Here is a 12,732-nt window from a genome sequence, read left to right as displayed (position 1 = left end):
CAACACTTATAATTATGTATCTTATTTAATAAATAAGATATAATTAAGAATTGACATATTTATATCTACGTGAAATTAAGTGTACGAGCAGAAAATTTTGTAAAAATAGCAGCACTGACTCTTAAATTTCAGCCAATTATTGTAAATTGTTAATAACTTTCGAAATACGGTTGGGTTGACTTTAAAATTAAAAATATTATTCAAATATTAATATAAAAATTAAAATTTTAAAAATATTTAATTTAAAATACCACTGAAATTACTAAAATGTCTAAGACTTAAAATATGTGTTAAACGTTGATAATGGTAACATTGTTTCCGAAATACGACTTTTTAGTCATTTTTGTGGCTAAATATTTTTATATTTTTTAGTCATAAATTATTATTATAAATATATTTTTAATTTTATATATTATTAGCCCCAATTGATCAATTCTTATATATTTTTATAACTATAAATAGTAATAAATATTATTAATTTAATTATTTATAAATTTGTAAAAATTCACTATAAAAAATAAATTTTAATATAACAAATATTTAATGCTTTTTTAGGCTTTGTAATTATTTTGAATTCAAAAATATGAACTTTATCTATAATTAAAATAAAATTATCCAATCAAAATTCTTACTTCTTTTTTAGACTCCTCAATAGCCTGAAACAAAAATTTTATTTGAAATATTAATATAATTAGTTTAACATAGAAAGTAAAGCTAACATAAAATAAAAGAGTTTGGTTGAGTTGGGTTAACACTAACTCATTTTTCTAAGATGTCTTTAAAAAATAAAGTTGTTAGGACTTTTTAAAATATGTTTAAAATTAAATTTATAAAAAATTCGTAAAATAAAAACTATTAAATGTTATTGCCTAATTTTTATTTGTGTAATCATTAAATTTTAAAATGTTAAAAGACCAAATAAATGAATTATTCTTTAGTTAACAATCAGACTTAGATCTATATATAATTATTTATTGTAATTAATAACCTTAAGTAAAATATTTTAATATGGAACTTAAACAATTTATGTATGGGATTATATGCATGGGGTTATTATGATAAGGCAATCAGAACCCTTTACTTTTAACAAGATAGTGACTATTTAAGTGTAGGGTTATGTTAGGTTATATTTAATTATTAAATATCAGACTACCATAATATTTTTATATCACTCCTGTTATTTTTACTTTTAATTTCTTGTAAAATATTCAATTTTTTTTTTAATGAGTCTTAGCAGAAGTTATAATTTTACCAATTATATTTATTGTACTTTTATTATAGTCATTGAGATCCTTCGGGTTTTAAGTAAGATAAAAAAATATTTTTAATGGCTTGAATGACTAATCAGTGCGCTGGACAACAGTGTTATCGACAAACAAAAGACTACATACACTATCACCTGTCTCTTGATCTTTACCTTTACCCTATCAATACTTTGCTAGTACAAATAATAATGTAAACATATTAAACCGATTTACACTATTCCAAATAGATAGTTATGATATCGAAACCAAACAAACTACCAAAACTATAATTCAAAATTTGCTGTCAATATTAATAAAATCTTAGCTCAATTATTTAAAATTTTGTGAGATCATCAAAAAAAAATTAGTTCCAATAAGTTCACTTGTAAAATTGATACTTAAGGATTTAAATCTTAGTACTTCAGAATCATACCGTAAAATCATGTGCATTTTAGTAGAAAAGTATGTCAATTTCGATACTTTCCAAATATAACAGAACAAATCATTTCGTATTACCATAAAAAATCATTCTACAGATATAAAATTGATTGAAATCGAATTTGAACGACTCATGTTTAATGTAAAACAATTAGTAAATGTTTTGTAAAAACAATTTATAAATACCCTTCCAATGTTTTCTATTGATCTCGAAACAAGTGTTAACAATATTGATATCTTCAAAGTAAACTCAATTTGTTATTCTTCTTCTTCTTCCTCGCCATAATCCCAACTACTTGGGGTCGGCCACCCTTATCCTAAACTTCCATTTGTCACGATCTCCCACATCATCTACGCTCACATCGCTGTCCTTAAATTGCATTCAATAGCATCCCTCCATCTCTTTTTTGGTCTTCCTCTACCTCTTCTTCCTTCAACATTCATTTCTATAACTGTTCTTACAGCTTCCAATTCTTCTCTCCTTATAACATAACCAAACCATCTAAGTCTATTTTGTCTCATCTTATCCACGTTTGACGCTACACCTATATATACCTCTTATATGCTCGTTCCTTATCCAATCTTCTCTAGTCACTCCATTCATCATCTAAGCATTCTCATCTCTGCTACATTCATTCTCTGCTCTACTTTCTTATCAACCGCTCAACACTCTGAACTATACATCATAGCTGGTCTCACTACAGTCTTGTAGAATTTACCTTTCAGACTCATTAGAACTCTTTTATCACATAAGACCTCAGACGCTTCTCTCCAATTCAACCACCCGCACTTAATTCTGTGTCTTACATCCACTCTTTTGCACAACTGACCCTAAATACTTAAAACTCTCCACCTCTCCAATCACGTCCTCGCCTATTGTCACTGATCTCCTAATTTCACCTACCTCGTGTTCTCCTTTGTCAATCTCGTACTCTATATATTTTATTTTACTTCTGCTTATTCTTAAACCCTTTTCTTCAAGAGCTGATCTTCACACTTCTAGTCTTTGATTAATTTCATCCCTATTTTTTCCTATTAGCACTATATCATCATCAAACAACATGCACCACGGCACCTCTCCTTGTATTTCATCCATCACTATAGAAAATAAGTAAGGGCTTAAAGCAGAACCTTGGTGCACTCCTATTCATACCCGAAAACCTTCTGATACTCCTCCTACACTTTTTACCCTTGTACAAATACCATCATACATATCTTCCATTATATTAATGTACCTTTTCAAGACTCCTTTTCTCATTAAAGCCCACTTTAAAACCACTCTCGGCACTCTGTCATACGCTTTCTCCAAATCTATAAATACCATACACAGCTTTTTCTTCTTTTCTATTAGTTGCCTCACACAAAATACTGGCTCCATTGTTGACTTACCAGACATAAATCCAAACTGGTTTTTAGATACCGATGTCTCATTTCTTATTCGCTTAAGGATAAGTATATCCTTTGCCCTAATTTTCATACTATGACTTATGAGCTTTATGCCTCTGTAATTTCCACACTCTTATATGTCTCCTTTACCTTTAAATATCGGCACTACAATACTATTCCTCCATTCATTTGGTATTTTCCCTTCTAATAAGATTTTATTTAAAAGTTCCTTCAACTACCTTTATACCAACACTGCCTTATATTTTCCATATTTCTACTGGCATTTCATCTGGTCTTACTGCTTTATTCTTTTTCATTGATGCCACAGCCTCCCATACCTCTTTCTTACTAATTAAATCTACCAGTCCCTCATTCCACGAGATATCTTCTAATGTCTCTTTTGGGTACTCCTTATTCAATAATTTTTCAAAGTACTCTTTCAACCTTTTTTTTACAACATCATCACTCGAAAGTACCTTATTATGAACACTTTTTATACACCTTATATAATGATAATCTTTAGATCTTTTCTCTCTTATCTTTGCAAGTGTATAAATTTCTTTCTCGCCTTCCTTTGTTTCTAGCCTATCATACAACTCATTATACCTCTTAAACTTCGCCTTACTTACTACACACTTGGCTTCTTTGCACAAGCGTATATACTCCATCCAGTCTTCTCTCATTTTGCTCTTCTGCCGTACTTTGAATTGCTTTTTCTTACTTTCTATGATTTTTTTGAACGTCCTCATCCCACCACCAGATTTCCTTCTTTCCTGGCATTCTACTCCTACTTTTACCAACAATCTCCTTTGCAGTGTTCTTTACACAACTAGCAAATCTATTCCACATATCATTTATGTCTCCCTCGACATTCATCACCGTCCTCTGTTTTACCGTCTTTACAAACTCTTTATTCTAAAGTCAAATTTGAAATAAACAATAACCCTATTCAGTGCATTTGCTGGTAAAATTTCAGTTATACAAAGAGATATTGTAACTGCGTACTCCGATGTGTATTATGGGTAAGTTCACATTTATCCGATGTATGCAAAAAACCTACAAATCTGTCCCTTAATCTACCTTGTGCAGAGATGATCACCATGCGAACTATAGAAGCTGTTCAGTATATTAAACAGAACAACAGTGCAGAACGTCGAATTGAAGATCAAACAAAAACATTAATAATTTAAATCATAACATAGGATATAATTTTTTTAATAATGTTAAAGTCCCTACTAGTAACACCTACAAAAAGATCATGCAATAATGAAACTCAACAATGTAACTATAATAACAATATTTAAATTGAAAATACAACTAATATTAATAATAATAATCAATTTAAACGAATTTAATAACATAAAAATAAATTACAAACTGTATCAAACAACAATAACATTGACATAGCACTAATTTAACATTTATAACATTTATATTTTGTACAAAACTGATCACTATGATGGTACAGACCAACTGGTACTGGCTATTTTAATATTAAACTCAGTACATAATGAAATCAAACTGTATTAAGAGCCATGCATTTGAGCGACATGTGTGTCATTGAAAATTAATAATATTCAATTATTATTTATATTTATTTTTTGCAAAGAAGTCAAATTAATATAATCGACAACTTTTTAGCTCTCTGTCAATGTCCCTTCAGTCCAATCGAAAATATATTACCTACTTCCATGCTATTTAGAAAATAGTCATACATAACGTCAGTCAATTGCATACACAAAAACTATTTGAAAAATACTTTTAAAACGAATCAGACCAATCATTCAAGAACACGGTATAACTCCTAATAACCAATTCGGGTTTCTTCCAAAACACTCCACAGATCCATGGATCAATGGATCTTTCAACCCATCAAATTCATGGATTGACAGACACAATCACTTCAATTTTTGAAAATCAATAAAAGCGTACTGATCTATTTCTTGATGTCACTTAACTTATATTAGAATCCTTCAATAAAATGCATGAACATGACTAATATTTTATTTACACTTCGTTTTTTTAATATGTTAAATAATTTGAGCGACTACTTGAATTTGTAGAATGATCATGAAATAAAAGAAAAGTAAGTGGATTTTTCTGCCTTTTTATTTGAAATTTAAGTCGTTAATATGTGCAAAAGTGTCATCAACACTACTGTCATTACAATTATATCATATTATTTTATGACAAATTTTATTATTACATTGACATATAACAATAAGTCATTAACAATTTAAATTTAAGTCAATAGCTTGAGATGAGGATTTTGCTATTTTTATCATTAGTCGTTATATCGACTAAACTCATCCTCACGCCTAGGTATAAATATTATAATAAGTTCCAAAAGTTGATCAGTCATTTTATTAATTAGTATATTATCTATTTAATGAATTATTTAAATATGTATGTTATCATTTAGTAAAATTCATCATCCAATTAATACTGCTTTATACCATAAAATTATTTTTAGTGCTATTAAGCATTATATCTACATGAATATAGTACAAATTAATAGTGATTTACCAAAATAAATAAATTTAAAAGAGCACACAATGTAAAAGGATACACAGACAAATATACCACATTACAAATGATACTATATTGAGATGTCTATGAAGTTGTTATATGTACTTGTTGATTCCATATTTATGGCCATGCCAAATAAAAAGTTTCTACTCCTTGATGGGGAATTCGTAATACTGCCAATGAATGAGGTTAACAAAGATGTGATGGAATTTTCGAACATAACCGTACAGTTTTCATTTCCTAGACCGGCTTTATATATGGATACAGTGTATATATGGTCGTTCTATCAGTTTTCTTTTTCTTTGTCGGTTCTGCTCATTACCTTGCGAATTGTATAATTCACGTACAACTTGGGTTATAATATAATCCGCATTTATGTAAAACACTACCGATATATTTGTTGTCAATATACGTGTTCGCCACCGGACTCCTAATGTACGGTTGGTCCGTATGACTAATAGTAACGCACCGACAAATCACAATAATTGGTTTTAATCATTAAAAAGGGAAAAAACAATAAAAGGAAAAGGCTACCATTCATACAATTACTATAGTTTTAATAATACAATTTTCGTATAATAACTGAATATGGACGTCCGCAACAGAGTACAAATATGTTAACAAGAGAAAAAACAATCAAATATAAATGAACTATAAATTTACATACAATGAAACGATATACTCCAACCAAGTCATTCCACGGATTCGATGATTACATGGGGTACAGCTTCCAGGTTGATTAACGAAGTAATCACGGACTAAGTGATGCGTTCTTGTAAAGATGTTATTTGAGATTGACAGTTGAACAATTCGCAACAAAAATGACGATGGGCCGTGGAAAAAAACACAAAAAAAATTAACCACCGTTCTATTACTGGCTACGAGTCAGCACAAATTCCACGGAACGACTTATCGATGGTACACAAAACGTGCGTACTACGTAATAAATAAAAACACGCCAGATCACTGATCAACGAGTCATCAGACTCAACGGTAAGGCAACACTTCAAACACGTCCACAGACGTACTAACTTAGGTGCCGGTAGTGACGGACACGTTCAATGTTGTCCACTGCGTTGGTCAGCCATACTCACGGACCGGTTTACCCACGCCTCAAGCCTTTTAAGTATTCTACATAACACCCGGCTCGGACGAGGAGGTAAGCCGGCCATCAGCTGACTACTCAGTGCTGCCCAACTTGCTCAAACAATACGTATATATATATATTACCACTTGTGCCATTAGTACGTTCTTGTAAATCACCTATGCGGCCTAACATTAGTGTATCTCTTGCATTTGTTTGTTTTATAAATTACCTGTGTGGCCAACTAATTGGATACGCGTTATCGTATTTAGTTTAAGAAATTACCCTCAAAAATTAGGATTTTTAAAATCGATAAATTTCGACATTTTTTAAACTTTTTTTTCTAAAAATTACCATAACTTATTGAAAAATGAAAAAATCAAAATAATGCTTTTTGAAATTGAAATCATATGTATTTCTCTTTCATTTGATATAAATTTTTTGAAAATCTGACCCTTTACCTTCCCATAGGAGGGATTCAAAATAGCAACTTCTGCACAAAATTTTTACTTTTTTAACTTAAGTTTTCAAAATTTTTTGGAAATATTCCGAGTTTCAAACATATGTTAAAATAAAATTAATTTTATGCGCTATAAGTTTAAAAAAATTAATTTTTCCCGACGACTTATCTTCTATGCGAAAACTGTTGCCGTAGTTAAAAAACATGTAATTTTGGTGTTAAAATTTACAATTTCATATTTTACTTTTTCAACTTTAAATTACTAAAACTTTTTGAAAAATGTATAGATCAATACAATTTTTTTTCATAAATATTTTATTTTTACATCTTTCGAGATATATTGAAAATGGTTATCATATTCAAAAATATGTTATTTTTGTGTTAAAATTCTTAGTATTCTATTTTAATTTATTTTTCCTTAATTTTTTTTGAGTTAAAATTTTTCTTTTGAATAATACACCAATTTCTTAAGATTAAACAATATCTACAGATTTGCATCGAAGCGTTACTAATGATAGTGATTTTAATCACTGATAGATATCATCTATACTTGTCCCAATTATTTTTTAAATTAATTTGTTATGTCTAATTACTCGTTATTTACTAATTATTAATGATCTCATAATCTATGATAAATAAAATCTAATAAAAAATCTATCTAAAATTAGTGTGAATAGTAGTATATTTTCGTCTATTATGAACTTTCTGGTAAATTTCTATAAATAATTATTTTTATTAACAAGAAACTTAACCAATTCATGTATAGGATTATTGTGGTGTGGTCAAAAGAATCCTTATTTTTACACTTACACTTTGAACAAGATAATAGCGATTTAAGTATTAACGCCAATAGATAATAATATTTTTTATTTAATATAAGTGATTAAACTCACCATGTCTAAGAGAGCCTATAACATAATATAACGATGAATTATTAAATGGAATAAATTTAAGATATTAAATTTATCTTTAAGGGAAAATTAAAACTAATTAATTTTACAATCTATAAGATTTAATATTATACAAAAGATATGATTGAAAAACTTCCGAAGTTAAAACGCGTATATGGTTATTTTTATCATAAAATAATACTCGTTCGCACTCTTCCTCACGTCTTGGTATAAAAATGTGATTAACTTTACAAAAATACAAAACAATTTAAAAATAAAACTATTAAATTATATTATAAATTTAACTATTATTTTCCAATTAAAATTCGATTTTTTATTATGATTAATTCTAACTTTTATTAACATTATTGTTTAATGATTTGATTATTTAGTAAAAATATCAAACATTACACAATTGTAATGTATTAAATTGTAAACTATTATATTGTGTACTATTAAAAAGTAGACTTACCTTTTCTAAAAGTTCCTAAAAGAAGAAAGAACATAATTAATAAAATAAAAATATAATTTTAAATTTGGAAAAAATACACTCAAAAGAAATTTTTAATGTGACTTGTCTGATGATAATACACAGCAACTGATAAATATAGAATATTTATGCAACGGGTTTCTATTATTCTCATTGTTTGTAAAAGTTGGCCCGTTTCCTTACTCACTGAATAATCTATGTATTTATAATATGTAGGAAATTCTTCAAAAATTTATAGCTAAAATATTTAACCTAATCCTACCAACGACTCAAACTGTTTCCTGTATTGTAAACGATTGAAAGTAAGCATCGTCTCAAACTTATGAGCAACTTCGAAATAACTTTACTTTGATTTCGATACATATGGATATAAACCACCAACTCAGTCATTTTTATACTGCTTGACAGTAATCAACTATTTTTCACAATGGTCAAAGATATATTCACTCCAGTACATTTAGACAAACGTCGTGACTAAGGAATTCCTTATTTTTTGAATTTTTCGTTTTAGTGTACTTCAATATATCACAACCAACAGGAGGCTCAGTTTGTTTCGGTTACTTTGAAGACTTTAGTAAAACGCTTTGGTCTCATAGCTCTATTACCAATTAGCATCCTGCAAGTTTTATTCAAAGAGAATCTTAAAGCAAATTCGGACAAAATAATATTAAGAAAATCACTGACCCCTGTGATTTTCTTATCTGATACTCAAAATCGAAAATAATGAAAATATGAAATTATTCATTTTTCTATGAGATTAAATTAAAAAATTGTAAAAACCCAACGGGCAGACACAATTGAAAATTATATTGATCAGTTCGAGGAACAACAGGTTGTCGTATTGTTGATATAGACTGCGTAAACGAATTCGACGTGCTAGTCACAGATGAATTTGGAGATAAGTGTGGAAACTTATCCTCTATTATAATCCTCTTTCAACAACCACAAATAACAGATATAATACATAATCCGGGATTGTCTTCAGCCACGAGTACAAACTTGCGTTGGGTTATATTCAGTTCGCTGCAAGAGTCATTCGGGTCACTTAAATCAATGCTTGAAGAAACAATTGAAGACTTAGAAGAAAAATTAATTATAATTAAAAGACTAACATAATAATTAGGTATTAATTGCTTTTTTATGAAATTAAGATTTGAAAAAATATAAAAACTCCAAAAGAGACATACCGTGAATGAATTTTTAAACTTATAATGGTTTTAATTTTACCTATTTCTTAAAGAACTAACAAAGACGAGACATAACTCGACGAGTTATTGTCCAAATAGTTGAGTCAAACAATATTTCACTATAATAATTGGCATATTTTCTTATGCTATGATAGCAAATCATTAATATTAAAAATATAAATTTAGAAAGAAATATAAATTAATAATGTTAATAATTATTTTGTACCTGTTCTGAGTTTTCATTACTAGTCTAAAAATGGTATACTACAATTAAAAAAGGTTTGTAATCATCAAGAATATACATAGAATAGTTACATAACGGTCAAACCCTCAGAAATCTACGTCAGAAGTATTTTACACTTTCAGTGTAAAATTTCAGTATAATCGTCAGGTAATCATGACGATTATAGATAAAATTCAATCTATAATTGTGGTTTCTAGCTTGATGAACTGATTGTGTTATAATGAGGGAATTTTTTAATTTTATTTTCATAACAATCTCTGCCGCCGGATAATTATGTCCTGATGCATTCTATCTATAGCAGTGGTAAATATATTATGTTTAAAGTAAATCATTTTGTGTTATCAATTATTTATAATCGATAAATCTAAAGATCTCAAATTCCATATAGTGATATATTATGACACATTCTAAAAAATATTGTTGTGGGTCAAGTGGTAATTTTATAATAATAAATAAATAATTACTCTGTCAAATAAATATTATTTAGCGTATATTTTCCGTTTTATGACAATATCAAAATACAAAATGAAAATTAAACTTTGTTTTTCATATGTGTGTCTATGACGGTCAAAACGTGAAGATGATATTGATTATTTTTACTGTTAGTCGCCGGCGGCCTGGACTGCTTCACGCCGCCCGTCGGCCACTCCATATGGCGCGACCTACCGGACGTAAAGAGGAAGCGCCGCGATCGCCATCCAGTGGTAAAGCTGGCGTCGCGATGCGACCGCGACAATATTAAAATATTTTATTTTATTTTCTTTGTTTAAAAATCAAATAAGTATGGTTATTTAAATAAAAAGAATCAATAATTATTTGTTGATAAAAAAAATCTTTTAAATAGAAAATTTTTACTATTATCGATATTATATCAATTATAATTTTAAAAATTATTTTAACGACTTTTCTTATATCTATAATAATATATAAAAAGTAAAAAGTATACTAAAAACTTATGTAAAAAATATTCTTTTACGTAATCAAAACTGAATCAAATTGAACACTTTTTTTGTACTACGTGATTTAAAGATATATACTAGCGATTATTATCTTTAAGTTATTGGCTGTAAAGTTGGCCATAATGCATTTTTTTATGAATGAGTTATTATTAATTTGCTTTATTTGAATAATGCATAGATCAATTTTCAACAGTAATATATAACCTTACTTTCAAGTATATATAAAAATCAGTCCACAATTATTTGAACAATTTCAATTCTAAATGATGCCCATGTTCTCACGTCCTTTTTTTTTATCCGAAATATTTGAATCCTTATACTCTCTAAATAGTTCTAATCTAATTGTATTTTTTTCACTTTGTAAATATGTAATTCCCCCTCCACTTTACTATGTATTTAATTTTTCCTTATTATCTAACAAAAGAATATTGGCTAAATCAAAACATAGTGAACACTCTACATAATATTTACATATATAGATAGTTTAATATATTACCTGTTCTTCAGCCAATTTTAAAGACTAAAATAAAAACAAATAAGAGTGAGTAATTTTTAATACTATAAAAAGTTATCAAAAATTTTTGTTATTAGAGGAAATTAAAAAAAAATATTTTTAAAATGGAGGTATTAGGAGCTCTACATTTGATTACTCTTTTGGTGACTCTGCAATGAGTACAAAACGTCAGTTCCAACTGTAAACATGGATACATCCTTAAGCACTTCAAACTAAAATTGAACTGTTTCTTTACTTACTCAATACTCTATATATTCATTAGATGGAGATATCATATTGGTACAATACAATAAAAAACCCTTTTCATTACTAACTAAACACCCTTTATAATATTTACATGTATTATTTACTCATATCTAAATTTTAATATACAAATAAACAATACACAATTACAACAGGCCTGAGAATTTTGTTATCTTAGAATTATCGTAGCGTCCAATAAAAAATCAATACCAGACATCAGAAAAATAATAGCATTGACAAAACAAGCATTTCTAACCAAGAATTAGCTTCTCGATAATAAATATCAGAGCATCGGCATACGTAAAAGATTCGTTAAAACATTTGTCTGGAGTGTGTTTTTATATGGCAGTGAAACATGGAAAGTAGACAAGATAGACAGAAACAAACTAGAAGCACAAGATTTATGGATATAACGAAAAATGACAAAGAAAATATGGATAGACAATAAAAGGAATGTTCAAGTGCTAGAAGAAGTGAGAGAAGAAAAATAGCTCACGAAAGTGATTGAATCAAAAGAGTTAATTGGACACATGAACCGAATAATTGACTTTGTAATCATTATAAATCATTTATACATCATTTATACATCATTGAAGGAAAAATAACTAGGAAGATACTAAGATGACACCCGAGGAAAGAAGAATTTGATGTCAAACATAGAGAGAGGAGTGGTTTCAATTACAAAGCATTGCCTTGAATAAATGATATCATCTGATGTTTTCCTGATTTTTAAAAAAATTATATAACTTCTCAGTTATCAAAAGGTTCTGATGAAACTAATACTTAATAACTCAACTCAACTTGCCAATTTTTCTATTCTTTTCGAAATTATCGGTTAAGTAATACTCGATTCATTCTATATTATTTCAATAACAGCTTGATTTTTGTAATAATTAAGTATTATTCATATCATAAAAGAATGATTAAACAAAAAAAAAAAACGTTCTAGAGACTTAATAAATAAGTATCTTTTAGCTTCGATGTGAAGCTGAGAAGGTATTGGTTTTACTATAATGTGTTTTTTTTTTTTTTTTTTTTTTTTTTTTTTTTTTTTTTTCCCTTTT

General features: G+C 28.1%; 1 protein-coding gene across 24 annotated transcripts in view; it reads right to left on the bottom strand.

Annotated features, from left to right (window-relative positions):
• The window catches only part of LOC126899247 (kinesin-related protein 4-like), an 89,355-nt gene that overhangs the window by 46,143 nt on the left and 30,480 nt on the right, over nucleotides 1-12,732 (bottom strand). For all 24 annotated transcript variants that reach the window (XR_007702529.1, XM_050673895.1, XM_050673899.1 and 21 more), the window contains 5 exons: nucleotides 11,408-11,431; nucleotides 9,935-9,958; nucleotides 8,504-8,518; nucleotides 8,035-8,049; nucleotides 633-656 (listed from right to left, as the gene is read on the bottom strand). Coding sequence is in view for 23 of the 24 variants with exons in the window: in XM_050673895.1 (XP_050529852.1) it covers nucleotides 633-656; nucleotides 8,035-8,049; nucleotides 8,504-8,518; nucleotides 9,935-9,958; nucleotides 11,408-11,431 (102 nt within the window). In the remaining variant the exon portion in view is untranslated. The remainder of the gene's footprint in view (nucleotides 1-632; nucleotides 657-8,034; nucleotides 8,050-8,503; nucleotides 8,519-9,934; nucleotides 9,959-11,407; nucleotides 11,432-12,732) is intronic.

Source organism: Daktulosphaira vitifoliae, unplaced genomic scaffold, assembly GCF_025091365.1.
Source record: "Daktulosphaira vitifoliae isolate Bord-2020 unplaced genomic scaffold, ASM2509136v1 Scaffold_2, whole genome shotgun sequence".
NCBI lineage: Eukaryota > Metazoa > Arthropoda > Insecta > Hemiptera > Phylloxeridae > Daktulosphaira > Daktulosphaira vitifoliae.
The sequence above is the reverse complement of the archived record's forward strand: the minus strand, read 5'-3'. Positions and strand labels throughout refer to the sequence as shown.